The sequence below is a fragment of the Corticium candelabrum genome, chromosome 4 (genome assembly GCF_963422355.1).
Source record: "Corticium candelabrum chromosome 4, ooCorCand1.1, whole genome shotgun sequence".
Taxonomy (NCBI): domain Eukaryota; kingdom Metazoa; phylum Porifera; class Homoscleromorpha; order Homosclerophorida; family Plakinidae; genus Corticium; species Corticium candelabrum.
The window spans coordinates 1617016-1643619 of record NC_085088.1 but is presented as its reverse complement, the minus strand read 5'-3'; the positions used below and the strand labels follow the sequence as shown (position 1 = coordinate 1643619).

Sequence of the window (26604 nt, the reverse complement as noted above, 5' to 3'; positions counted from 1 at the left end):
CAAGTAGCTCCTCCTCCTCATTGGCTATGTGCTGTGCAGTACTGTACACATGACACTTCGTCTAACGTGCTATGGCAGGTAAGGTGTACGTACAATTGCGTGTTGCTGTCATTTTTCATACAATCAAATATCTCTTCATCTTTGAAGCTGAACGCAGTTTTGAGCGGGAGGAAGTTCTAGCAGAAGGAAGGTATTTTATCGCATTTACGTAATGGTTTCGAAAATTCAAAACTTGTGTTCTTTAAATTCGTGTAATTCAATAAGGTCAAGTCGTTCGGACGCGCAATTTGACGAGACTGTCGGTCACATAGAGGACATCATTGTCAGTCAAGAGTTTGAAGACTTGCAGAATGAGTTCATGGAGAAACATTATCATGAATTCGAGGATGTCGAAGAGAACAAACTTGTCTACACAACTATTTTTAAAGAATATGTGAGATAACCGTTTCTGTTACTCGTTGGTATACCGTATTTTCCGGCAGATAGCTCGAATCAGACGCAGATTTTAGGCATGCAGGCATCCATCTGGCATGGTATATCCGGGTCTCAGGCTTGCTTTCTAAACTTCCCTGTCGGCTAATATGACTGTACTGAACAAGTTTTCTGGAAATCTCGTTTTTACTGTAATTTACTGTGTGCAATGCCTGCATGAAAAGACATTTGTCTCTCAAGTGGTTTGCATAGGGATCGATAATCCAGGGGTATATAATGTTATCTGCCGGAAAATGTCACAACTATATGCTTGGTTCTATTAGACATCACTAGTTGAGACACGTATAGATAAAGAACTGCAGAGAAGAATGCGTGACTTTCAAATAGATCGTTTCCTAAAGAATCTCGAGTCAGATCTCCAGTTCGATCTCTGGCATTGATTTCAAGATGGTAACTCTTGTGTGTGTGTGTGTGTGTGTGTCTCTCTCTCACAGGCAGAGGAAGGATGAAATAGATGAACAAATATGTGACATGTTACTGACATTCACTGACTTCTTGAGATTCAAACAAATGATGTTGGACTACAAGAAGGCAAGTCATTAATCAATTCACTGTAATGTGTGTGCATATGTCAACAGCATGGGATGCTCATTACAGACAAAAGAGGGTTTAGTACCGGATCTCGAAGGACTCGTCATTACATCTCAATTTAAAGAAAGCAAAGAGACGTCATCGTTAGACCCTGATTCCTAACTTGGTATAGCACGCCAAATATCGTAATCAAAGTTAATTAATGTGATAGTTATAGTATGATACGAAATACTTGCAGTGCTCGCTATGCTGCATCTTTGCTACCAGACAGGGTTGTGTTGACAGAGATGAAAATAATGATTGAGTAAAGATAGTTCAAGCATTTGCCAATGCTACAAATTAATTAAGCCGTCGTGCAATGTAACATGTCAGCAAACTCTCTACTAAAGACACCTTAGTCATTCTTGCACACAAAAGCTTAATTAAGTTTACAGAGACTTACGATCAGTTGTGTTATCATTAGAAACCAATTCTCAACTTCGTTTGCACATGTTTCTTATTGCCTAGAAACTCTTGGAACTTTAAACTATAGTAACATGTGTTCCGTAGTTACTTCAACAGTCCACACAATTTCTTGTCGCAACACAAAATCTAATGCATAGATGTAATAGAGCAGGCAACAGATGTATGCTGCCGCGAATTTGCAGTTTCAGTAGTGAAGCAATTACGATGTTCATTTTTACTTGTTTGGAACAGTTAGTGAACGTCCCGGTTTCCTTTCTCGGTCCATCTGGTATGCTCTCGGTCTACCATAATCTTGACTTTCGTCACCCTTTAGACTACCAGATAGTGTTTGCTTGCTGACCGGAGATAGTCTACCTGGTTGCAACGGAGGTAGTCTACCTGGTTGCAATAGTTCATTGTCAGATTCATACGGAACTTCATAAGGAGAAGCCGGCCTTGATGTGTTGGGAGACGCAGAGGCCGACAAACTGAGAAATGGTGCAAATGGAGATGATGTACGAGGAACTGTGTTCTTTATGACAGAAGGGGAATTCTGATGCCATGAGGTGGTAACTTTGGGTGCGGCTATGTTCTCAGGAAATGCTTCATCATCGCTGTGTAGTACGGTACCATAATATTGACACTCGTCATTGTCGTCATCGTCGTGTAGTACAGTGCCATAGTAGTGACACTCTCCATCGTCATCGTCTACTTGCTGTGAATCGCCAAGCTTTCTCAAATATGTACGAATACTCCGGACAGTTGGGTAACTGTACTCTCCAGAGTTTGTTTCTCTCTCTGTCGAGTACAACATTCGTTTCTCCGTCCACCTCTCTGTACCTGACTTTGTATCACTAGTCAGTTGAACTCGGTCATTCAAACCTGTGGTCGGGAGGTTGGCATAAATTGAATGAGACGCGGCATCCGCTACGTCGTACACCGCAACAAGGTCTGGCTCTGACGTTTCATTTTCACTTACAGTGAGAACGTAGCCATCACTCTGTGACACGATGTTTGACATGTTGTCAGTGTCTTGCCGCCCAAATCCGATGTTTTCATAATGTGGACTGATTTCATCGTTCTCACTACCTGAGCACTTGTGTGCCACTCCGCCATTGGGCTGTATACTCTCGGTTACATCACAACAAACTTCATAGATATCAGAATTTCGCGTGGTCGCACTGGAAGTAGCAGAGGCGCTAGACATGTTAGCATACGTGTCGGCATCGCGGCTCTCGTTCTTGTCAACAGTGCTAGCACTATGATCACCAACAGAAATAAATTGCAAGTTCTCATAAACAGCGTGACCGTCTCCTCCAACATTTTCACTTTCCTTACGTTTGATTGATGACCTGTTGTACTGCTGCTGTTTTGTACCATCGATCACTAAGTGGTGATACGGAAGTATTGTATTGCTCTTGACATTCGTGTTATTATACCTTTCAGCCGTCCCTGGTTGTAAGTTGACTTCTAAGTGATGATAACTGTCCAGTTGTTTTGGTCTGTCCTCGGCTGGCACATGATGGAGAGCATGGTACGGTGCAAATTTGGAGTTCGATTGAACAGCAGCTCCTGGTGACCTGCATTTAGCAGACAGAAAAGGGCCAATCCAGATATCATCCAACGACCGTGATCGCCTCAGTTGCTGATTGTCTTGTCTTGTCATTGTTGCAATTGGTACTGCATGCCTGTGAGGAGCTTTGCTAACATCCATTACTTTGTCGTCAACAGTATCGTTACCCTTCAATGGCATAACACAAGAAAGTTACGCTAGTGGGTATGTAGTGGTGCTTAATTCATCTTACTGTGTGATCCTTCCTCAAAGGGCTTTGGTCCGTCTCATGTTTCTGTACGTGAAGAGGACGCTGCAGTGCTAGTGTCTGTGATTTCTTGTAGTGTGCCGCCAGTTTTATTCGTTTGCTAATTGTTACCCCATGTTTGGTGAAAAAAGTCACTACACCCTCACCAGTTGCTGAGCGCCTTAATGACAAAATTATCAATATGAGCACAAACACAATACTATGCGTAAACGATTAATGTATAGCAATACAGCTACAGAAAACCTGCCTCCTGCTCTGTGCTTCATGAGGTCTATAATGTAACTAACAACACATGCACGCATGCACACCCCCCCCCCACACACACACACACACACACATGTATGCATGTGCACACACACACACACACACACACACACACACACACACACACACACACACACACACACACACACACACACACACACACACACACACAGCGCCAATCCCAAAATTACTCTGTAAACATGTCAAACTAACACAAACTCGTTCAGGAAGGCAAACAGAGCGAGAGTTAATTGAAATTATGTAATTAATTAAGGTTCTACTGTTATTTAATTTCATTACCCAAAAACCTCCTTATCAAACCAGACCGAGTAGCAACAAGACTGTATATACCTAACCAATTTCCTAGAGTACTGTACAGATCAAAATGCCTAATAAATTGGTTTATCACGAACCTGCCAGTTTCCACCTTGAATGTCGTCTCATTATAATAGTATCTTCGCAGAGTCGTCAAATCCCATTTAACGAGACACACGAGCTCCTTTCCCTCCTTCTTCCACACCACCAAGTCGTCCCCGGTCACCTCCAAAACGCAAGCTCCCACATGGTCAACCAACACGTTCCTCGACATATCGGCCTCAAACGTCGTCGCTAAACAAACACGTTCGACGCAGCACGACACAACAACAAACAACCATCCTACATCTCATCACATATAACTGGTTGAAATCCATCTCCTCGGTCCGCTCCTCCATGGCGGCACAATGACCGCTTTTCTCGACGTTCGTCAAAATGTCCAAGAGCGAGAGCACCCACTCCTTCGCACCCGATTCTGTCGAGCAGCGAACGTCGTCGACACCATTCGCTCTCTCAATACGGACACCATGTTGACTGGCCTTTGCGAATGAAGAAACCTGGACCGCCTCGGAGATTGCTATAGAACCAACAGGCGCACTTGTACCACTAATGAACTCGGCTTCGCTCTTGTAGTAGACGAGTGATGGCGTGTCGGTTAGAACGAAATAGTATTTTCGCCAGGAATCTTTCTGTGACACAAACGGGGGGACCTTGCTGGACAAGCACTTGACTGTGTCATGTTGGTCGACTTACCACCTTGCCGCGCTCTTTTAGCTTCAAGCTGCCCTTTCGCAAAACGCTCATGTTGACGCATAGGGGTTTGCGGCTCTCTGGGGCTCCACGGCCTTGTTGATGTCACGTGTGATAAACCTCTAGTGTATGTGTACTGCTCGATTTCATAAATAGTAAGATAAATAGGACTGGGAAAAATCTACAAAAATGTGTGTGTGTGTGTGTGTGTGTGTGTGTGTGTGTGTGTGTGTGTGTGTGTGTGTGTGTGTGTGTGTGTGTGGTGTGTGTGTGTGTGTGTGGTGTGTGTGTGTGTGTGTGTGGTGTGTGTGTGTGTGTGGTGTGTGTGTGTGTGTGTGTGTGTGTGTGTGTGTGTGTGTGTGTGTGTGTGTGTGTGTGTGTGTGTGCATACTAGAGCAGGGGATCTATGGTGCGTGTGTGTGTGTGTGTGTGTGTGTGTGTGTGTGTGTGTGTGTGTGAGTGTGTGTGTGTGTGTGTGTGTGCCTGTGTCTGTGTGCGCGCTAGGAACACTCACATTCAAAGCAAACTCGATCCAATACGTACAGTATAATTAATACAAATGCAAATACAATACATTTACTGCGACTTCCAACATCAACAAAATTACACACAACATCAACCTTAATAATGAAAACATGCAAATATTAACATTTAGAAAAGCTCCGTCATACAACCTAATACATCTACAAATCATTAGCACACACTGCCCCATTACTCCAAAGCAATGCAACAGTCAGGCTAATAAACCCTGCATCAATAAATCTACACACACATACACATACACACAGACAGCTACTCCAATATTCTCTCGGTCTCACTCAGACTGCTTCTCCTTGAGACGACAAACGTCTTCCCTGCCCACGCTCGACATCAAATGTCATGTATGCAGGAGTTACGGGTAAGTCTGCATTTATGGTTGCTCGGTCGGCATTCTGCACTTTCCGATGTCGTCCGCCCGGCAGTCCACTCGTGATCGAATGACTCCGGTTGTTGGTCGTATTGAGAGGCTGATACGTCGAATCGGGCTGCACTGTACTTTGTGTCAGAGGTTGATAAGCCACTGCTTCTGTAGCTCTGGCATGTGTATCAAGCGTAGGAAACACCGATGGCAAGGTAGAGCTGCGGCGTGCCTCTTCCTGCTGCTGTCGTTGGAAATCACTCGGATCTGCATAATTTCTTGCCTGCAATGCCGAAGGACCGGTTGCCGACTAAAAACACGTAATATCTATAATCTATTCGATGACAGTACCAGAGTGTGTACATACCCTTGATCGACGAGCAATTTCCTGCGAGTTTGCATGCACTTTCTGATATAGCTGCTCCGAATCGTGGCCGGTTGCCATAAACGTGAAAAACCCTTCCCCGGTCCGGCAACGCCTGTAACACAATCAGACTGCATTTACAAAGAGCACAGAAAGCAATAACTAATCAATTAATGCCAAAACTACACAGTAAACACGCGTCAATACAGAGAATGGTAAAATTAGACTTGAAATCCACCCTTGTCAATATGTTTGTATTGCTTCTCGGTACCGCCCTGCCGTCCTTCCCTAATCGTTTCCCACATCTTCACTCGTCGCTGGCAGTAGCGCCATCAACGAGTGACAAACGTACAACGAGAGTCAGGCATGAATGTAGATGGTGATATCAATCATGCTACAAAATATGCCTCATTCACTATCTCACCTCTTAAACCCATTGATTACATGCCTGTCTTAAATATAAATAAATTAGCTTTTTACATTCATTGTGGGCGGATCTTGTGTAAAGACCTGGCCCACCTGACATATCGAGTGCTCCACCAGCACTATGAACTCACACAGTACAGTCTGTAGTTGCCAACAATAATAAAAATTGAAACGACTTGAGAGTAAGACAAAACAGACATATCATTTAGAAACAATAACAGAAAACGGTCATCTCCACTGGTGCCAAAAGTATTAAAGTCGGTTCTTCCATTGTCGATCACTACTACCATTCAATTACGACACACGACAAAGCATGAAAATGTGTAGACACCACAGTGTCCAATGCACCCCGCTTATTCTATCTAAATTTTAACCATAACAAATAGCATGTGTTCACTGATAATATAAGCATCTCGCAATAACCTTCGCCAATCAAACTACATCTCATAGAAACATTTAGTCATGTTGTGTAACTACCGATCTACTATCTCTGATGCTACCCATACCTTCCTGCCTCAAATGTGAAACACGAATCGTTTCGTCCGTATCGACGAATCGCGTTGATCGGCCACGCTTCCAGTTTGTTGTCGCCGTTCAACTCAAATAATTGTATCTCGTTGTTCGTGATCTCCATCTCGCACATGCCCTGAATGTGCGGAATGCTAGTCCCCTGCGCCGTTACTCTAAAACGACCTAAAAATAATACACAATCACCACCAATAATACATGCACAGTTACACAGCTACCAGTCAAACACTTTAGGTTAATTAAATATACTTATTATACATTTTTGCTGTTACTTCTCCGAACATGCCAGTTGTTAGAACAGCTCACATCCGTCAAGTGGTCATCACACAAATCAGTGTTAAGAAACTTAATTAAATGATGAAATCAAAGCCATTGCACAATCAACATAATTAATTTTTGCACAAATGAGGTTGATAATGGAAGTGGCTTTCCTAGTGTTCACACTATAACTGCAGATATCTCTATGCTACACATGTAATGATAGCCACCTGTAGCGATGGTTTATAACTAAACCGGTTATCCGAAAAAAGCACATCCTGAAACTCCCGGTCCCACCATGTTGGAATCAGTGACACTCTACTGTGACGATGGTATGTCCACCTGATAACATCACAACAGCACAGCAGATTAACCTGGACTTGGAGTAGCTTATAGTGACTAAGGGCCACAATCTACTGTACACAATACAACACACACACACACACACACACACACACACACACACACACACACACACACACACACACGCACGCACGCACGCACGCACGCACGCACGCACGCACGCACGCACGCACGCATGCACACTTGTATTGTATTGTTTTGTATTGTATGGTATTGTATAATACAATGTATCCAGATACAATGTGTGTGTCGTATTGTGTACAGTAGAGTGGAGTCACTCTAAGCTACTCCAGATGCACATTATGTGTGTGTGACCATCTGTCTCACTCCTTGTCGGCACTTCTTTACTACCTATAAACTCAGTCTACCCGTCCGTCTCGCTCTCTATCTCTCTCTTTCTGTCAATATGCAGCTACCCATCATTCTGTTTGCGGACTGTCTGCCTACCACCACGCGTACGGTAGGAGTGTCCGTCACATAGCAGGCGTTAGAGCCAATGATATATCGTTATTGTACGTATCTTCACACCACACTCTCCAAACTACGCGAAAACGGAAGAGAGACCAAACTCTCAACGCCAACACGGACGCCTACATCTGTTGCCTCTGCTGATGAAATTGCCTGACGGACGAATCGCATCCAGTGCAGCGTCGTTTCCAAATATCAACGCCTGGAGTGAGGACACCCACTCTTCCGCTTCTGTGAGCGAAGAACAAGAGAATGCACGAGCGCTTCCCTGCGTGGCCAATATCTGGAACGTTCCGTTGCTTCCCACACGTAGTTCGACACTCAGGACATCATTCAATGGAATGAACCCCTGCGGAAGCTCTCCACTACGAGCTGAGCCCTCGTTTCGGTAATAGTCCAGTCGCATGCGACCATAACGAGAATCCTTCCGCAGCACAAACCACTTCTTGCCGCTCTATGATGTAGAAAGAGACACTTACTTGATGCAGAAAGCAAGAGATTAGTGGCCTAATGTAAGTGCAATGTCAATAGTCGCACCAGTATACTTCTAATGCCTGGCTCGGTCAAGTAGCCTCGCTTGACAACATCTTCTTCAGCCATTGTCAGTGGAAAACTCCACGCATGCGCAGACTCTACTCTAGTTTTATCTAGATTATCGAATAATGGCATCGTATCTCGTTAGTAAAATCATATTATCCGTATCTCGTTAGCAAGATTATATTATCGTCTAGAAGAATTTTTGAATGAGGTTAGGTTTAGCCGGAAAACGTGTTGCGATGTCATGTGAGTACAAGATCGAATTTTGGAGCCGGTGGATAATTTAGGATTGGAAGCCGAAAAAACGGTCAAAAAAGCAGGCTATATTACCAAATCCGGGTATTTGACCGTGTGCTTACCAGCTAGTGTGTACATCCTTCCGGCGCGTATCAGCTTGCTAGCATTCGCATTCCGTATTCTCTTTCTTGTTTACTAGCTATGTCGTACCAAAGCAAGCGTAGGTTTTGTGGCAATCAATACACGAAGCCTAGGAAGCCGGCACCTGAGAGCTGTCGCTTTCTGCGGCGAAGCTTGGTGATGCGTCATACGAGCTACAGGAAATCCGACAGAAAACTTTGGTGGGGTTTTCTTGAGGTTTCTTGTGGTTAAACAAGAAAACCCTTCTAAAACCATGCAGGTAATTAGTGATACAATTACCCTAGTGATGTATCAAAACCCGTTTCAAACCCCACAAAACGCCTTTCAAGGTTTTGAAGGGTTTTCACTAGCTTAGCGGTAAATTTTGTATGGAAATGTTAATCTGATTATTAATTAAATAGGATAGATATAAAATTTGATTAAATGAAGTCCCGCCTTAAATTAATTGGCAGAGTGTACCTATTTATAGCATGTTGTTAATTGATTAAATAAAATAGATATTAAATAATTATTTAATTAAATCCCGCTTTTCACATAGCGCACGTTTTCAAGGTAGCGCGTGTCACCAGTATAATTTACTTGAATCGTTCATTTATTACTATTCAGCTAGTAGACCACGGTACAGTTGACATTGGGCGTCTGGTGGTGGAACCTGGCTCAAGAGAGGCTATTCATCTTTCCATGGTGTAGGCACGCTAATTTCAATTGCTTCAGGAAAAGTCTTAAACATATTTGTGAAATTGTCATACTTCCTTGCCTGCACCATGTGTCAGAAGAAAGAAGGCACAGCAGAATATGATGAGAGGCTCTCAAAACATGTGCCAGAATGCTACAAGAACTACAGTGGTTCCTCGGGTAGGATGGAGGTGTCCAGTAAGGTTGACATGTTCAAGAGGTCTGTGGCCATACGACAAGCAAGATATATCGAATATCTTGGAGATGGAGACAGAGAAGCCATCAAAGGAAGAAATGATTCTACACCATAGGGCCCAGACCTCTGGGTAGAGAAGCTGGAATGTATAAACCATGTGTCCAAAAGAATGTATGCTCACCTGGAAAAAATAAAATCTGACAACAAAGGAAAAAAGCTGGGTGATGGAAAGGGAATAGATGAGAAAGGAAGACTATCAATTGGTGTGATGAAGGAATTACAGATGTATTATGGGAAGGCTATAAGGGAAAATCAGGCGAATGTAGAACAGATAAAGAAAGCCATCTGAGCAACATATTACCATCGGTCATCAACAGACGATAATCCACAACATCATCACTGCCCGGATGGCGAGGACACATGGTGTAAATACAACCAGGACACCTCCTCCTACAGCCACGATGACACCATCCCAGAACTGATTTCTGCTTTCATCAAACCTGCCTATGACGATCTGACCAATGACGATCTGCTCACTAAGTGCTTGCATGGTGGAACTACCAATGTGAATGAGGGATTTAATAATATTTTATGGAGAATAGCTCCAAAGTCGGAATTCTCTTGGCTTCCGACTTTGGAGCTATCCTCCTATCTGGCTGTAGTTCGATTTTAATAATAGGGAAAGGGCAGTTTTGAGAGTTTTGAGTAGAGAGAGTGGGGAAGGGAGGCATGCTATGTTAATGGATAAGAAAATGGATGAGAAAATGGATGATAAAAGGCTAAAGAAGAGTGAATATTAGGAAAAGGCAGAAGTTAAGAAAAGAAAATTTATCAGAAAAGAACGGAAGAACAAACAGCAGAAGGCAGCGGCAAAAGAAAGTGTAACATATGGGGCTGGACAATTTTGACATTTACATCTATAGTCACACTATCATGTATGGTTGTTGGAAATTTTAAAATATTTATTACAGGAAATGTGTGCAAAGAATTACCTAAATTTAGTGCAGTCTGTCTAGATCAGCTGGTAGCTAAACTTGTCATGTGAGTGTGTGAACCAGTCGTCATCCTGAGTCCTGGAATGGGGACCCTTCTACACGCTTTGTTTCATATCTCATCTCATTGCAACTAAAAAATCATTGGTTTGGTATTAATTAACATGCTAACTTGGATGTACGTGTTCACTGTGATATGAGAGTCAGTCATTAGGTAGATAACTAGTACTTCAACGGAATTTTGAATTTTCAAACTTTCTTATCCCTGTAGTTGCGCATTCTAACCACATCCGGGGGGGGATGTTGAAAGACGTTCACTGACCCGTCTTGTAATGCCCCTAAAGAAACTACAGGTGCACATCATATCATATCCTTAACCACTATTTGCAGCAGTCAACGGACGCTATTGCATGAACATCATTGTTTCCTCTGTATATCAGCAAATTGTCTAGCCCGCACTCTTAAAACATCTGCCAAATCCCTAAAAGGATGGTTACTGTCTTGTGAAGTTTTAGGAAACTTAAGAGCTCGACGAACTTTAGGAAGCTGAAGCAGTACATTCTGAGCAAGTCCGAGGCAACTTGATGTAGTCCAATATAAACACAATGCTGCAGGCACATGTCCTCCAATGTAGACCATTCCAACAGACAACAAACGTAATACGTTTGTTAGAATTCTGTTTGATCGACTGCCCTTGGACAATTTTTTCAAAGCATGTAATTCAATATTGAGCCAATTTGAAAGTCCAAGCATTACTGGCAAAATCCACCACTGATCGGGCAAAGTCAAATCATAGATCCACAAAAAGCCTTCATTGTGCAAGCTGGAATCAATGGTTAAGGCATCAACTCCGGGGTATGCTCCACAGACGTTTCTCAAACCAAGTGAGAGAACAATCCAAAGAGGAATTTGAACCCATGGAACTAAAGCTACTCTCAATGGACTGACGCCTTCCTTCTGGTAAAGCTCTCGTCTCATCTTCTTCACCTCCAGCTTGTATTGTAAATTTGCTTCAGAAGCAGACAAGCCAGCTCGTCTGCACCTTACAACAACATTGTGGAGAAGAGCTTCAGAATACTCCTTCACAGTAGGAGCCAAAAGAATCATTTTAGCAATATTTCTGTTCTGAATCACAGCCAACGGCAAAGTGATCATCCCTCTCAAACATACAGTTGAGAAGACAATTAGTGCTCCCCACGGAAAAGGCAACCATTGATGAAGAGATTCATAAAATGTCTGTGCTACTTGAACAGGAAATGCATCGGGTGGGATGAGCCAAAATGTCCCATCTGTAGTTGCCACAGATGAACCAACTGTAGGAACTGCATTAGTATGACACTGATACACGTCTCCAGCTTCCCTGTCTACAGAAATGCTACAGAGGCTTTTGGAATAAATGCTTGTGAGCCTCCCAGGTTTCTATCCATAAAATACAATATGAGCAATTTAATTAAAGCAATGATTCTGTGCTGTCAACCTTTATTTATGATCCGCAAAAAGGTATCACCGGATATCAGAATCCTCTTGATCTTACATAGACTTCATGCAAAATTTTGTGTGGAAATGGTATCTAAAAATTGTGACTATCACCTCAGGTTGTGGTTGTCATAAATTTCACATCTTGCAAACTGCAAGTTTCAGGTACGTACTGCACTGTACAAATTCGCTTTCATCATATGATGCTAAATGACCTCGTCATAGCTAAAATGCAGATTAATTAATTAATTAATTAATTAAATCCTTAGCTAATGTCGCAACAAGCTAATAGGTTTTTAACGATCAATTTTTAGTTTCTCCACTACTGATGACTTAATTAATACTACAGAAAGCGAAAATCGAAATTTACGCGATTTCCTAGAAGTATAATTATAATTCTAGCAAACAAGTGGACAAAAAACTGGTTGACAACACTGGTATTAAGTGACAAACGCACTTGTAATGGTGTCGATACGCCCGAAAATCTCCTTCTCAAGTGAAGCGCAAGATTCACCTTCTCCGCTTGTCTTCCGCTGAATCGGCGCAGCATTCTAACCTCGAACTTCAAAACACTAACCGCGCGCAGATCTAACGCGCGCGAGAAAACGCAACTTACCCTTTAGCTTTCGTGACATAATTTAGCCGCGTTCCCAGACTCACGTGAGGCTGGCAGTGTCCGGTTCCCGTATAGCACTTTCAGCCTCCCGGGAGGCTGAAAGTGTCATACGGGAACCGGACACTGCCAGACTCACATGAGACTGGGGACGCGGCTATCGTGACATGTCGACTCCCTCAATCCTGCTATTCAGCGTACGTGTACACGAATTAGTCAGCCATCCTTTTAGACGTTCTACGCACCTTTGTTCGATTAGATCTGATCAGAGCCGTATTTAGAGGACTATGGATCTGATCATTTCTTCGGCCTCCCAGACCCGTGTTGCGCCGATTCAATAAAATCGACACCCACTTTCCGTTTTACGCGTACGTTAGCGTAAACTCTTAGCATATTCATGTCTAGTGCAAACCTGCATACGGCTTTTATTACCCTTCAAGAGGAGTACAGTGCGCACACATCTGTTAGGCCTATATTGGGTTTGCATCCACGAGACGATGAGCGACGTTGCAAACTGTGGGCCTATGACTCATGTCGGGCACAAATGCCCATCCACATCCGAAGCAGCATCGATAGGGTCAGTCTGGAAGAAGCTGGTGAGCTACGCATGTTACCTCAATTGTATAAACTGCATCTCTTTCACTCATCGTTTGGTATTCTGTAAACTCATCAACGATGTCGCTTGATTCCTAGACGGGTCGCAAGCTCTGGTATCTCTTACGCGGCCGTTCGAGCCGCGGACGAGCTCGTCTCGAATGCTACAAAGACAAAAAGTCTGCCGATGATGCAGGACAGTTGAGAGGCTGTGTGCCACTCACTGACGTGACCGGTGTCCGCTTACACGACAGTGACTCAAAAAAATTGGTGGTCGAATGGCCGGATATCGTTCATACATTCAAATGTTCGTCGTCCGCAGACGCACAAGAGTGGGTGGAAGCACTGACAAAGTTGCTTGCTGATCAATTGCCGAGATCGAGGTCGAGAGTTTGGCCTGAACAGGATATGTCAAGGCCGGGCATAGGGCAGAATGAGGACACACCGAGAGTGGAGGATAAACACGGTTTGAACGTGTCTGTTGCGTCCTGCTGCAACATTGTGAAACTATTATTGTCTACTTTTAGCAAGTTTCACTGTGACTGTTAATAAGCATTTTCCTAATCTGCATTTCTCTGGAAAGTGTGAGCTAGTCATTACGCTGTGGGACATCCAGTTGAAAGATCCTAAGACCAAGAGGTCAGTCTACGTGTGGCCTCTTCACTTGATACGACAATACGGAAATGGTTCAGACCATTTTTGGTTAGAGGCAGGAAGGTGAGACAATTCCATACAGTAAATAGCAGGACATGGTTGAAGCCTGATAAACCCACCCACCCACCCAACTAAGTTACTGGTCTACTGTGGTAGATGTTACTTTCAAATTACCAGGTTCCTGCCTACAGTAGATTATTCCTCAATTACAAATAAATAACAAATAGAGCATATTCTAGCCAGATGGTTTTATCTGTATGTGTACAAGCACAAGGCAAATGGCAAATGGATAAAGAGCTGCTGGGTTGGCTAGGTTCCTGGAGCCTGGCCAGGTACTTGCAGAAGCACGGACTGTGACACCATGTGGGCACTGGAAGTCCCACCTGGACCCAGTTCTTTGTTGCAGTGGGGGACATTTGCCACCCCAGTCAATGACCAGGTACTTATTTATACTCCTGAGTCAAGAGAGGCAATTGTGTGTAAGTTTCTTGCCCAAGGAAAGCATGAAATAGATCGCCATCACTGTGACTTGAACTTGCAAGCCTGATGGCTGGGTTCCGGATGTACAGTACATGTACTCACTCCTCCATAGGATGACTCTCTAACCAACTGAGTTATAGCACCACACATGCACTACACACATAATTTAATTTTTAGATATGTTATTACTGTTATATTATTATATTATTATTAAAGTTTATAATTGTCTTGTGTTTCCTAGACGTTGTAACACAGGAGAAGGGATTTTTCGATTCAAAACCACAAATAATGATGGTCTTGCAATATATCGTGTTGTCCATGCCAATTCAGAAACTCGAGCAAAATTAAATTCTTCATCAGCTCTGCCGAGACCTCCGTCTCCACCTGCGCTTCCAACCACAATTGAAAATGTTTATGACTGTATAGATGAGAGTGCAATGACACCAACGGTTAGAAAAGATTAATTTCAAGCTACCTATTTCATCTCTAATAGAGCTGCTGCTTGTGTAGAACAGGAAGGATTCTTATTGTGGATCTGAATATACCGATTTGCTTCCAGTAACTGCTGAACCATCATCACCTAAATCAATGACATACATGACGAGCCAGTCAGCTAAATCTTATGATCAGGTATCTCTGAGGGACTACACAACACTGATAATGGATGAAACAAGCAAAAGTGCCTCTGTAGATCAGCAGCAATATATGCAACTGGAACATGCTTGATATGTAGATTTTCAGTAGCAGTTTAATAACTTTGTGATATTTTAGATTAAATAAAGCAATTAATTCAACAAATCATAGGTACCTCTTAATTACTACACCTACATAATAGATAATTATAATAATTATTTATATATAGACTATTGTAGAGTTAGAGAGAATCACACATTTCAGATTGCTGCATTTAATAGAAACTTCTAGCATTCGAATTTGCCACACACACACACACACACACACACACACACACACACACACACACACACACACACACACACACACACACACACACACACACACACACACCACACCACACCACACACGCGCGCGCGCGCGGTTGATAAAATTCTCAGTGCTCAGTTAAACATCCGGCGTTAGGGGTTATACTTAAATTAATAGAGTAGTTATTTATGTGCCCGGATGTCACAAATCCCGGAGATATGGGCGTGGCTTGAATGGCTGTGGAAGGTAAGGACGTCGTCAAAAGAGGGTACATGACCCAATGTACGTCGATCTCTGAAGCCGCATCGAGATCTCGACTAACTGAATCTTTCTTGCGGAAGCTAGTAAGTTCAATTTCTACACGTGGTAATACAACAATGTTTATTACATCCTGTTTCCATGCTCATGTTTACAAAAGACTGGACATAAGTTGTGGTATGTCTTGCGGAGCACATCAGTGCGTGGAAGAGCTCGCCTGGAGTTCTACAAAGACGAAAAATTGGCGAACGATCTCACGTGCTTGAAGGGTTTTATACCTCTTACTGACATGACCAACGCCTACGTCAAAGACGGAGAATCTAAAAAACTTCTTATTGAGTGTGGTCATACGGCTCATGTATTCAAATGTTCGTCTATGGCAGACGCCGAAGACTGGCTGGCAGCTCTCATGGGAGAAACATTAGAGAAACCGCCAGAACAGCCTGCTGGTAGTCCTAGAGTATCAAACTTACAGAAACGGGCAACATGGGGATCAACTCCAACGATAACTGAAGAGAAGACTGGTGTGTAATTTAAACATTGCTTTTATACTATTTACATCGATTTAACAAATTGATTGTTGTATGTAGCAAAGTTTATCGTGACTGTTGATCGGCAGCCCAAACTGAATTTTACAGGTGAATGCGAGCTGGTCGTCACTGAGGGGGAGATTTATCTGAAGGACCTAAAGTCTAAGCAATACATCGAATCGTGGCCTCTCAATTTGATAAGACAATATGGACACGGAAATGATCATTTCGTATTAGAAGCAGGAAGGTAATGCATCATTCAGTGTGGTGTGTGTGTGTGTGTGTGTGTGTGTGTGTGTGTGTGTGTGTGTGCACGTGACACACTATGTAGCTGATTAGTGTGTTGATGCAAACCAGACGATGCACTACAGGAGAAGGAACATTCAAATTTATGACAAAGGGAAATCAAGCAGCCAAGATCTATCAAATTGTACATACCAATTCAGAAAACTGGGTCACAACGGGTCTTACTCCTCCATCAACACCACCCATACGTAAATCTCAAACCAAGAGCCCATTGGAATTACCACACATAAGAATTAACACAAGAGCAAAACCGGTTTGTACATGTACATCAGTACGGTATGTGTATTGGTAACTGAACATGAAATGCACTATAGAACACAAATGGTCCATACGCCAGCCTGAACGCATCAACTATCGATGAACCAAGACATTATGAACAACGAATAACCGCCTCGGCTACCGCCAAAGCAGTAAAGCCACCTCCATCAGGCTACATGGCATTACAAACGAACCGTGAAGACAGCAAGGCAGCAAGTGACGGGCACTATATGCACAAAGTATAATTGCCATTAGTTGTAAACATGTTGCTGGATTTTAGTTTGTGGGAGATTTGGTCGCTCTAATGTAGTTCTTAGTACATAGTGCTTTTAGAATAGACAACATACACACATCAGTCAAAAGTATTACAAGAGACGTCAAACCAATTGTCGCTCGTCATTCTGTAATGGTCACCAATCAATGTAATCTATATTCACCCCTCCTTCGCCTTTCTCTTTTTAGACGGAGGAGGTTGTGTTTGTGCATCATTGTCCACCACAGATATTTCACACTGTGGACCCAAAAACTGCAACAGCGAGTTTCCGGAAGACTGACCAAAGAGAGCCAGAAGAATGGCAACGCCATAACCAGTTGCACGTTCTCCCTGAAAGAGATAACTGTAAATATCCACAATCACACCACATGTGTAAATAATTGTCATACTGCATGGCATGGCGCAGCAATGTCCAAGTGTACCCACACACCTGGATAGTCAAAGCCCAAGTGTGAGTGTATGAAAAGGCCAGCACAAGAACTCTGTGCATTAGAGCGGTCCTATAGTAAAAGATGAAGCCTCACTTTCAGACATAAAGTCTCCTCATCCCTAGTAAACTGCAACTCACAGCGACCGAGTTCTTCATGTCTGCAATTACACTGTTGAACTCGCCAAAATGTAGCTCGGGAGAGTACGGAATGGGAAACTGTAACAAAAGGGATCCCCAACAGCTGAATCACCGAATGATACACCAACGAAGGCACAAACCACTAAATCACCGCTAAGCTTTCCAGCGGTCATACAAGACTGCTCCCAGTCCTCTTTGTTCGTCAAAACCGCAGCATGGAATCTCCCAGTGCTGATACCCTGTAAACAGATACAATGCAGCTACCATAACACAATCCTATCAAATTCATTAATAAACCTCTCACCTGTGCTCCAGTCAGTGTTGCCATGTCAACAACAACATCAGCATTCAGGTCTTTGCGAGCATATGCAACCTACACAAGTACAACACGTTGCATCATTTTCAAGTAGTAAACTCACTAAAACCCACTTACTCCATCTCCAAGCACTAAACGTCCCTCAGCATCAGTATTATTGATCTCGACAGTCCTGAGGGAGACAAACACAAATACAAATGTCACAAAACAAATCCACTTGACTGCAACTAACCTTCCTGAATAGAGTTTATGAATGTCGTCAGGTCGAGTTGCAATGGGCCCGACTGCATTTTCGGCCAGACAGAATATTGCATGAAGGTTCTCGTTGAACCCCTACACAATAACTTGTCAGTAGAGCATCTTCACATGGCAATAAAGATTCACACCAAAGTCACAGCAGCTTCAAATGCACCCAAAATGGCTGCAGCACCTCCACAATCTCTCTTCATTCCTACCATGTGCAACTGAACAAAAAGACAATCAACAATCAATATGTATGTCGGTAATGCAGATATAAGCTACAAACTCTGTCCTTGATGCAGAGACCGCCAGTGTCATAAACAATTCCCTTGCCAACCCAAGCAATATTCTTAGTGGCACCCTTTGGTGTATGACTGAGAACAGCCAAAGCTGGTTGATGAACGGCAGCCTTACCAACACCATAAATTCCTAAAAGCAACATTGTTATGTAGAAAACAAGCAAGCTACATTGCAAACTACATATCTAATATTATTAAAAATATCCTAAAACATCTCATGGAAACATTACTGTTAACGTACCTCTGACATCTACTTCCAACAAATAAAAAAATTACAGATAAATCAATTTAGATAGAGCATTGCTACACATTTAACTTGCAGATTATGCATGTAATAGAGCTGCACTGATTAGGGTATTTGGCCGATATACCGATAACCAATATCCAAGCAAAAAGCCGATACCGATACTCGATACCAATTGCCATACAAATATCTGACGTAATTATATTTTATAGATTATCATTGATGTTGATGTTTTACAAGCTTTGCAGCACACGAATCTGTGTGCTCGGTCACCTCAAATTGCTACTACATGAGGGACTGTTTCGGCATGCACGCAGCTCACTTAGCCCTATTGAACTGACTACGTATGCATAACCTATCAGAGTGCACCTATGCAAGATTTGTCGATTCCAATATAAAACCGATGCCTATATCAGACGATAACCGATTCGATTATTGGTGTAACTCTAGCATGTAAACCAACCTCCAAATCCACCTTTGTCAAGGCTTTCTCCTTGAATTATGACTGGTTTGATTCGAAGACGCTTAGCCACAGCACGAACATGCTACAAGCCACAAAGTAACAATAACAACCAATATAATACAACAATCAAAATACCCGTAATAGCAATTAGCCAATAGTAATACAAACCTCCAGAAAAATATCCGTATGCATAAGATTGCAAGGAGCATCAACAATCTTAGCAGCCAACCTAATCCCTAAAGATGACATAAAATGACTAAACTTGCAACAGATATTAATTTAGTTTTATTTAAGTTTCCTCACATACACCAAGTTTAAAATTTTGGAGACTTAGAAAATATATTAATTTTAACGGTAGCTGTTCAGTACAGTAAATCTGTTACAGACCATCTGCTGCTGCTGCCATCGCTTCCTCAGCACCAGGCATCAATGTCTTGCCCTTATCAGGACCGGCAAGCAGAAATTCTATAGTCACACATCGAGATTTGACAGCTGATGAGTCTTTGCCGTCACTGGCATCCCTAGGCACCTTCTCATTGAACAGAGGAAATGCTCTAGCAATAGCGCATGCAGATGCAAATGCCTCCTTTTCTGGACAAACAACCTATACACAAGATGACAAAGCACACATACTATACACTGAACCAGCAACACGCTCCTCAATATATATGGATACTATCCAAATTATATCATTACTCTTTACACCAACCTCTAGTATAAAAATGTACTTAAAATGTACTATCATCAGAGTAAAGTGCTGTAAACAAGTAAAAACTAAGTATCAAGAGAATGTTCTTAAAAAGTCACTCATTATAAATACTAAAGGCAGCTGAGCCATATACAGTTTAGGGATCAACTCTTTGAGTGTTGTCCATAAGCAGTCATCTAATGTACCCACTGCATACTGTAGGTAAGCTACAGACTTCATATTAAACGCTCATGACTGGAAAGATATTTTAGTGCACTTACCAATTGGCAATTGTGAACAAATAATGTGTACAATTTGATCTACCATTTGCCTGTTTACAGCAGCATACACCAATCTGTTAGTTACACCAAATACACCAATCCTAAAGTGTTGAGGTGTTAATTAAATTATAAATTACACATGCAAATTGAATTGGAAAGTTTAACACCATTCACCATTCACCAAGCAAAACACATACTAAAGCATACAAATTCTCTCTATTTCGATCCCAACAGCGACCAGCGCAATTTACAATCTGTGAAACAAAGGTACAATCAAGAAACTTACCAATATTACTTCATCAGTTCGCCCACGTAATCCACTAGAGACAGCTTTCGTTAGAGCATGAGGACGAGCATCAGAGTTGTGTCGACTGACACACTGAGGAAGTGCGGCCACAACGACCTTGTTCAACCAAACACTGCACGTTGAACAGCTCGTACCTGGCACACTAGGAGGGCGAACCAATCCTACAGCAGCTTTAAAGGTCTACACAATATAAGATTAAGCGTGTTGGATATGGTGACATGAAACAGTCACCTTCTCTTCGACACGTGGCTTCAACTTTTTCCGAATGTCTGCAAAGTCGGCATCCTTGAGATGTTCGAGTTGTCCAATGATTAAGCATGGTTGCTCTTGTGGATCGCTTTCTGAAATGGAACTAGAAAATTTCAGCTCTACAACAACCATGCTGCTTTTTGTCCGGGAGTTTGGGCCTCGGAATTCCAATTTTCGCGTATGGATCGCGCGATTGTCGAGAAAAAACTTTCCATTGGTTGGTCTCACGTAATCCTCACTTTTTGAAGCCCTAGAACTTTGTGGCATCACTACATAAACCTTCTGAGGCACGTATCCACCTCATGATCAAACTCCAAAGGGGATTTACATACTCAGGCCTAGCCTAGAAAGCTATGTAATTTGATTAAATCTACATGAACAATGTAAGTGTCTAATGTAAAGAGAGAACCTTTAGTATTATGCAAAATATCGTCTTACATGTTTAATTAATTAAGCAACAAAGTTCATTGGTAGAGAACCTAAAACATCAAACATCGATCAATATATCTAGGCCCCTGGCTGCTCCCCAACTGAGTTTGTGATGTGCATGTCTCCTTCTGTTAACTTAGTTGTGAATCAAAGATGTAAGTAATTTACCAAGATTACTATTGTCGCCACACAAAATATCCTAGCTAGACAACACTCATACAAGAGCAACTGAATTAGCAAATAAAATAATAAAAAGAAGCCAAACTGCTAACAATTGAACAAGTAAGTATACAAGTACCATGACAACAAAGACATACAAATAAATAAAGATCTAAAGACAGCTCAGCGTTGAACCAAATCTTGTTCTATTTTTTCTCTTGCTGATAAAGCTGCTCCTTGACCATGGAAAACATCCTTGCTGTAGCAATATGCTTAGGCTTGAGCTCCTTAAAAAGGCAATAAACTAATCAAGAAAGATGTACACCAAAGACACAAAACATTTCCAAAAGTATATTGTAAGACACAGCTGTCTGACAAAACGCTTCAGTCTAATACTACACACCTATATAGCTCATTAAATAAGCAATATTCTATTAACATCCGTAAAGGTCTTGAGATGGGTTGAGAATCTGTACATGACAGGCTCAAAAGATAGTACAAGGAAGCACTTGAAAAAGGTGCTCTGAGTACAGGCTGTATTTTGCACCGAGGATTGCACAATGTGTGAAGTGATGAGATAGATAACCCTAAGCACACAAATCAAAGAAACCTCGTGTATGGACATCTGACAGGAATAGATAAGGGTTAGACGGCTCTCGTCATTATAGTTATGAAGAGTTATGTAACAGATTGTCTACTTCGTAATCTCTTCTTCTATTTTTTCTTTTTTTCTGTACTACTTCACAGATGTGGGTACTGTACTGTGCCTTTCTGGTGTGAAATAGATATAATCATCATGCAATCATTATCATCATCATTAACATTGACCCTTTTTAATGTTGACTGCACTGAAAGTATACAGAAAAGAATAGCAACAGAAGATACTATGAAAGTGGCACAATTCTTCTCATGAAGAAATGTTTCTATCACTATTGATATCCTGCTTTCTGGTGGAATGCACAAATATGGTGCACTAGCAACCATAATTGTCACATCCCTGAATGTCTGTTGGATCATGTTTTGTTTAAATAAATGAAAACTGTTGGTTTTTGCCGTGGCTTGCCAGTTGAACACTATAGTATATGCATCAAAACAATACCTTGAGCTCTGACAGCAATGCCAAAGCAGTCCGATAGTTCTTGGCATTGATAGCAGCTTTTACAACAGTGAGAAAAATGACGTGTCTCTGGGCAATACTCCATCCTAGTCTTGCAGTCTGGCGCCTCACAGGCAACAAAAGAGACAAAGCCTGCAATCATCAGGTGCCTCCAATATCCAAACTTTTGTCAGAATAAAAATTCATTTACCTTGTCATACTCTTCATTGCCATATGCCAAAAAGGCTTCACACATTGGCAGTCCAACCTTTAAGCAACACATTTAGAAGTTTAAAACCTCAAAAAAAGATGAATTCATAATATACTTCTTGTGTAACAACATGGTTTATTGTCTTGCCGGTAGGTACATATTCACTCATCGACTAAAGAGAACAGTTCATTACGACTAGTAGAAAATTTGTTTATAGCAACAATATGCTACATGCATAAATATCGTTACTTACATCAAGTAAGTTCTTTGCCAACAGCAAACGTGCTGCCTGATCCTTTGCACTTTTGCAAGACAAGGCCATCATTATGTGCAAATCAAACCTTGGAAAACAAGAAGACACAATGAACGAACAGATAGAAGAAACCGTTGACGTCAATGCATTAGAAATGTCAACAGAATTTCGATCGCCCTTTATAGAAACAGCCACAGCTGCCTTGGCACTTTCTAAAATTTGCAGTGCAACAAGTTTGGCAATCTTTAGACTGAGTAAAGTAAAGCTAACCATAAATGTATCTAACTGTATCTGATACTCTCTATGCATTATGCATATAAGACAATTAACCGCTTCAGTACTCAACCCACATCCACAACTTACATGCAAACACCAGCATCAGCATTAGGAGGCTCATTTAATCCCATTTACAAGCACAACTTACATTATTCTACCCACTTGCAACAATAAATTTAACTTATCCTGGACCTACCATGCCATGGCATGATTGTCAGTTGCAGCTACTAATTTCTCTGTGAGAGCAGCCCATCGTTCTTCTCCGGGAGAAAATCCAGAACACTAAACACAAGAAAATCGTCTAATGCATGCTATCAGAACGAGCTCATTATTAACCTCCAGTCGCCACAGAAGAGAGCAACCATCAACAAGTGCAAAGATATCATCCATTCTTGGTTTCATATATCCATCATATTCTTCCAGCACAGCAGCCAGATCGCCAAAGTCTGAAATAACCCTTTGTGGCTACACTCAACACGAAAATTATAATTACAAATTGACTCTCACCAAGATAGAATAAACACAAATGCCAAGTCATGTGAACAGACAAAATTGAGTCTATCCAATGAAGTTTCCATGTCGTCATGTGTTCAATTCCTTCTTCTGGTGGTCTAGTTTCTTCATAAACATGACCAAGTGCATGAATTGCCCAAGGAAGATCCGGATTAAGATCAAGTGCTTGTCGAGCTATTTCTTCAGCTTTCCTACAATCACCAGACTCTTCCAGGCCAAAGGCATACCTGTTGTTACATATTTCGACTTTAGTCACAATCACTGAATCAGTTGAATATGGCTTACAAGCCAAGTACACATTCATAACCAGGTGGTGTTGGTGTACTACTCCATGCGGGTAGCACTCTAGAAAGACAGTCCCGGATATTCGTTGAATCACCAATTAGAAAGTATAGTCCAGCTGCAAGGCGAGTAGCTAGCAAATCTAGTAATATGCCAACAGAATTAATTATTAACAATTAGCTCATTGCAAGATTACAACGCTGACTGCACTGTCAATGGCAACATCTCAGTGACAATCTAAGCCTCACTAAAACTATCAGATCAAAATTTCTTGCCAATTTCCCTGCCATAATCCTTTCTTATACCGTGGTCACATGACGTGCGACCAGTCACAAATGCATATTTAGATGGTGTATAAGACATATTGCACAGCAAGTGTGCAGTAAGTCACTTCCGCTTAATATCACAACCTCACTTATACATGTCAGGTGACCATAGTATACATTACTTATTGTATGATTACAATAGCGCACCAGAATTTGAAATGGGGTTACAGCCCTCGGCTTTACCTTCGGTGAAACCCTGCCCCTTGAGCTGGTAAAAGCCACAGCACGCCAATCATACGATAACCCATTCCTGCATACTCATACATTAACCAACGAAATGCCAATAACCAGTTGCCAACAACACACACACACACACACACACACACACACACACACACACACACACACACACACACACACACACACACACACACACACACACACACACACACACACACACACACACACACACACACACACACACACACACACACACACACACACAAACACACACACAATTTTCACAACTTGTAAATCTCTAATCAAATATACCAATTGGATAATGCAGTAGTATTTCTTCCCAAGTATCAATGGCTCCCTTGGCATCACCAGCAGCTCGTTTCTGCACTGCTTCAACGTGTTTGGACTCCCGCCAAGTAAGTTTAGTATCAGGATCAGACACAGCAGTTAAGCAGGCCTTTACTGGAAACAAAAGTATGACAAACACAATGTATATACCAATCGCATCAACAGTCTTATATCACAGATTTAAGGAAATTAGCTCACTAATTACTACTGCAGCTACTACATAACTTGCACAAAGTTGGAGAGATGAAAGTGTGAGATATTCTAGAAATATGCTAACCATAAAATAATTTAGCAGATTTACACTAATAGTCTAAGAATTGTGACTGAGTGTAATAAAGTGTCATAGTCTATCATATTAGATCTAGTAGTACAGTAGCAGCCCAAAGTCACAAATCCACTCCCTCCCTCCCTCCCTCCCTCCCTCCCTCCCTCTCCCTCCCTCCCTCCCTCTCACGCATGCACACATGCACGCATGCATGCACGCACGCACACACGCACACACACACACACACACACACACACACACACACACACATGCACGCGCGCGCGCACACACACACACACACACACACACACACAATCAAATTCAGTTGGTTCAGTAAGTTAGCACAAGGTCAGACCTGCAGTCATCTGCTAATAAATCATTAATATTAATAAAAAATTATTAATGTAAACATTATAATTTAGGTCTGCTAACATTACATAAACATGTCTGACAAACTACATATTACTGCATGACAATATATAAAGCCAACAGTATCAAGCGCAGATCTACCATAAGGCTCAAAGCGCCTGGGCACCAACATCTCTAGGGGTGTCACCCATTATCCCCGATGAGCTGTTCTGCGGCAGTCACAAGTTTAGAACCCTTCAGGTGACTTGCAATTGGAGGTTCAAATGACAAGTAACGATATTTTTGCCAGCTTCTAAATTTGGAATAAATTCTATATTAATTAACAACAATAACAAGTTCGAATGTGTCATTAATTAACAACACTTGAAAAAATTTTTGAATTGCTATAATACTCTATAATTCTAAATTGAGCACTAAACACAATAATTGAACGCTGGATTATGTCTACTAACTATGTCTACTGGCTACCTTACTTCCCCGGGCCTATTTCAACAACGACTGGCTCTACTCTACTGCCCCAATTCCAGTCTACACAAGCATGCAGTCCTTACGTTTCTCATCAAAAGATAGACCTCCACCTGTTACGATCCAACAGCCCTTACAGAAACAAAGTATAAATAAAATGAGTATGTAGACGCGCAGTTTCTTTTATTTTTACCCTCAATACATGCGGCATGATGAAGTTACGGTCGCATTCAAGAGCTTTGTCAAGAAAAGTAGATACATTTGAACTGTATTCAGCTAAAGCAACAACTGCCTTGTGAAACTCTAGCACGGCGTCTTTACTCTCCGTAGTATACTGCAGACCCAAAGGGCACTGCAGCATTTTGATTGCTGCCTCTACGCATGCGCAATATCAAATGTGGCTGAGTTAGCGAGTCGTTTCTTTGCTAAAGACTGAATAAACGGTTTTTGTAGATGGTACCCTTTCTTGCCGTCTCTATGCTTTCTTGGCTTTCAATATCTGTTTTAGTGTGTAGTGTAGTATAGTGTAGTTATTCATCACTGACATTTGCAAGCACGTGACTAACACTGGAGAAACTATGTAGCAAAGCTCTGTTGACACAAAGGTGACACAAGGGTCTGGTCTGAAGTCATTTGAAAGAGTTGATTACTGTATGTCACCGTCACGTGTGACAAGACTCATTGCTAGATCAA

General features: G+C 41.9%; 8 protein-coding genes across 8 annotated transcripts; 3 read left to right on the top strand and 5 right to left on the bottom strand.

Moving 5' to 3' along the window:
• Window positions 1-31: 31 nt before the first annotated feature.
• On the top strand, window positions 32-1356 carry LOC134178851 (ADP-ribosylation factor-like protein 2-binding protein). The gene is made up of 6 exons (XM_062645759.1): window positions 32-78; window positions 148-190; window positions 265-433; window positions 756-841; window positions 927-1023; window positions 1090-1356. Exons 1-6 carry the CDS (start codon window positions 72-74, stop codon window positions 1183-1185), a joined length of 498 nt encoding a protein of 165 aa, XP_062501743.1. The 5' UTR covers window positions 32-71; the 3' UTR covers window positions 1186-1356.
• Window positions 1357-1424: 68 nt separating this feature from the next.
• LOC134178850 (uncharacterized) lies at window positions 1425-4693 on the bottom strand. Its single transcript, XM_062645758.1, has 5 exons — window positions 4620-4693; window positions 4213-4555; window positions 3965-4160; window positions 3273-3447; window positions 1425-3208 (listed from the first exon to the last, which is right to left on the bottom strand). Exons 1-5 carry the CDS (start codon window positions 4668-4670, stop codon window positions 1703-1705), a joined length of 2271 nt encoding a protein of 756 aa, XP_062501742.1. The 5' UTR covers window positions 4671-4693; the 3' UTR covers window positions 1425-1702.
• Window positions 4694-5143: 450 nt separating this feature from the next.
• LOC134178779 (docking protein 5-like) lies at window positions 5144-8537 on the bottom strand. Its single transcript, XM_062645671.1, has 5 exons — window positions 8459-8537; window positions 8048-8375; window positions 6811-6997; window positions 5882-5993; window positions 5144-5824 (listed from the first exon to the last, which is right to left on the bottom strand). Exons 1-5 carry the CDS (start codon window positions 8519-8521, stop codon window positions 5435-5437), a joined length of 1080 nt encoding a protein of 359 aa, XP_062501655.1. The 5' UTR covers window positions 8522-8537; the 3' UTR covers window positions 5144-5434.
• A 2462-nt stretch (window positions 8538-10999) lies between these two features.
• Window positions 11000-12793, bottom strand: LOC134178778 (cytochrome c oxidase assembly protein COX18, mitochondrial-like). Its single transcript, XM_062645670.1, has 2 exons — window positions 12633-12793; window positions 11000-12118 (listed from the first exon to the last, which is right to left on the bottom strand). The coding sequence occupies exons 1-2, from the start codon at window positions 12723-12725 to the stop codon at window positions 11117-11119; spliced, it is 1095 nt and encodes a 364-aa protein (XP_062501654.1). The 5' UTR covers window positions 12726-12793; the 3' UTR covers window positions 11000-11116.
• A 225-nt stretch (window positions 12794-13018) lies between these two features.
• LOC134178945 (docking protein 4-like) lies at window positions 13019-15319 on the top strand. Its single transcript, XM_062645856.1, has 5 exons — window positions 13019-13384; window positions 13482-13848; window positions 13910-14099; window positions 14758-14965; window positions 15027-15319. The coding sequence occupies exons 1-5, from the start codon at window positions 13286-13288 to the stop codon at window positions 15240-15242; spliced, it is 1080 nt and encodes a 359-aa protein (XP_062501840.1). The 5' UTR covers window positions 13019-13285; the 3' UTR covers window positions 15243-15319.
• A 362-nt stretch (window positions 15320-15681) lies between these two features.
• On the top strand, window positions 15682-17087 carry LOC134178323 (docking protein 4-like). Its single transcript, XM_062645186.1, has 5 exons — window positions 15682-15802; window positions 15877-16240; window positions 16307-16493; window positions 16604-16805; window positions 16867-17087. Exons 1-5 carry the CDS (start codon window positions 15692-15694, stop codon window positions 17053-17055), a joined length of 1053 nt encoding a protein of 350 aa, XP_062501170.1. The 5' UTR covers window positions 15682-15691; the 3' UTR covers window positions 17056-17087.
• A 30-nt stretch (window positions 17088-17117) lies between these two features.
• On the bottom strand, window positions 17118-20926 carry LOC134178322 (probable aminopeptidase NPEPL1). Its single transcript, XM_062645185.1, has 14 exons — window positions 20722-20926; window positions 20470-20670; window positions 19602-19818; window positions 19383-19450; window positions 19215-19296; window positions 18495-18637; window positions 18355-18432; window positions 18201-18301; window positions 18086-18140; window positions 17957-18025; window positions 17793-17891; window positions 17653-17730; window positions 17474-17584; window positions 17118-17414 (listed from the first exon to the last, which is right to left on the bottom strand). The coding sequence occupies exons 1-14, from the start codon at window positions 20869-20871 to the stop codon at window positions 17244-17246; spliced, it is 1623 nt and encodes a 540-aa protein (XP_062501169.1). The 5' UTR covers window positions 20872-20926; the 3' UTR covers window positions 17118-17243.
• Window positions 20927-21385: 459 nt separating this feature from the next.
• Window positions 21386-26278, bottom strand: LOC134178383 (tetratricopeptide repeat protein 38-like). Its single transcript, XM_062645260.1, has 12 exons — window positions 26105-26278; window positions 25998-26043; window positions 24777-24926; window positions 23962-24100; window positions 23671-23903; window positions 23500-23609; window positions 23360-23445; window positions 22888-22975; window positions 22750-22806; window positions 22635-22691; window positions 22427-22576; window positions 21386-21614 (listed from the first exon to the last, which is right to left on the bottom strand). Exons 1-12 carry the CDS (start codon window positions 26270-26272, stop codon window positions 21534-21536), a joined length of 1365 nt encoding a protein of 454 aa, XP_062501244.1. The 5' UTR covers window positions 26273-26278; the 3' UTR covers window positions 21386-21533.
• Window positions 26279-26604: the final 326 nt, after the last annotated feature.

Coding starts and splice junctions, on each gene's coding strand:
- LOC134178850 (XM_062645758.1), bottom strand. CDS start 4,670: ATGAGCGTTTTGCGAAAGGGCAGCTTGAAGCTAAAAGAGCGCGGCAAG. Junction 4,161..4,212: donor CCAGTTATATGTGATGAGAT/GTAGGATGGTTG, acceptor GTGTTTGTTTAG/CGACGACGTTTGAGGCCGAT. Junction 3,209..3,272: donor CTTTGAGGAAGGATCACACA/GTAAGATGAATT, acceptor ATGCCATTGAAG/GGTAACGATACTGTTGACGA.
- LOC134178383 (XM_062645260.1), bottom strand. CDS start 26,272: ATGCTGCAGTGCCCTTTGGGTCTGCAGTATACTACGGAGAGTAAAGAC. Junction 23,446..23,499: donor CTCTTCTGTGGCGACTGGAG/GTTAATAATGAG, acceptor TCTTGTGTTTAG/TGTTCTGGATTTTCTCCCGG. Junction 22,577..22,634: donor GCAATGAAGAGTATGACAAG/GTAAATGAATTT, acceptor TGATGATTGCAG/GCTTTGTCTCTTTTGTTGCC.
- LOC134178323 (XM_062645186.1), top strand. CDS start 15,692: ATGGCTGTGGAAGGTAAGGACGTCGTCAAAAGAGGGTACATGACCCAA. Junction 15,803..15,876: donor AATCTTTCTTGCGGAAGCTA/GTAAGTTCAATT, acceptor TGTTTACAAAAG/ACTGGACATAAGTTGTGGTA. Junction 16,494..16,603: donor TTCGTATTAGAAGCAGGAAG/GTAATGCATCAT, acceptor GATGCAAACCAG/ACGATGCACTACAGGAGAAG.
- LOC134178322 (XM_062645185.1), bottom strand. CDS start 20,871: ATGGTTGTTGTAGAGCTGAAATTTTCTAGTTCCATTTCAGAAAGCGAT. Junction 20,671..20,721: donor AGCCACGTGTCGAAGAGAAG/GTGACTGTTTCA, acceptor TATATTGTGTAG/ACCTTTAAAGCTGCTGTAGG. Junction 17,585..17,652: donor ACATGAAGAACTCGGTCGCT/GTGAGTTGCAGT, acceptor CTTTTACTATAG/GACCGCTCTAATGCACAGAG.
- LOC134178778 (XM_062645670.1), bottom strand. CDS start 12,725: ATGCTGCGCCGATTCAGCGGAAGACAAGCGGAGAAGGTGAATCTTGCG. Junction 12,119..12,632: donor GCGTATCGACACCATTACAA/GTGCGTTTGTCA, acceptor TTTTATGGATAG/AAACCTGGGAGGCTCACAAG.
- LOC134178779 (XM_062645671.1), bottom strand. CDS start 8,521: ATGGCTGAAGAAGATGTTGTCAAGCGAGGCTACTTGACCGAGCCAGGC. Junction 8,376..8,458: donor CAGGCATTAGAAGTATACTG/GTGCGACTATTG, acceptor TCTACATCATAG/AGCGGCAAGAAGTGGTTTGT. Junction 5,994..6,810: donor TTCACATTTGAGGCAGGAAG/GTATGGGTAGCA, acceptor ATTGTGTTACAG/GCGTTGCCGGACCGGGGAAG.
- LOC134178851 (XM_062645759.1), top strand. Junction 191..264: donor GAAGTTCTAGCAGAAGGAAG/GTATTTTATCGC, acceptor TAATTCAATAAG/GTCAAGTCGTTCGGACGCGC. Junction 842..926: donor CGTTTCCTAAAGAATCTCGA/GTCAGATCTCCA, acceptor TCTCTCTCACAG/GCAGAGGAAGGATGAAATAG.
- LOC134178945 (XM_062645856.1), top strand. CDS start 13,286: ATGAGCGACGTTGCAAACTGTGGGCCTATGACTCATGTCGGGCACAAA. Junction 14,100..14,757: donor TTTTGGTTAGAGGCAGGAAG/GTGAGACAATTC, acceptor TGTGTTTCCTAG/ACGTTGTAACACAGGAGAAG. Junction 14,966..15,026: donor AGAGTGCAATGACACCAACG/GTTAGAAAAGAT, acceptor CTGCTTGTGTAG/AACAGGAAGGATTCTTATTG.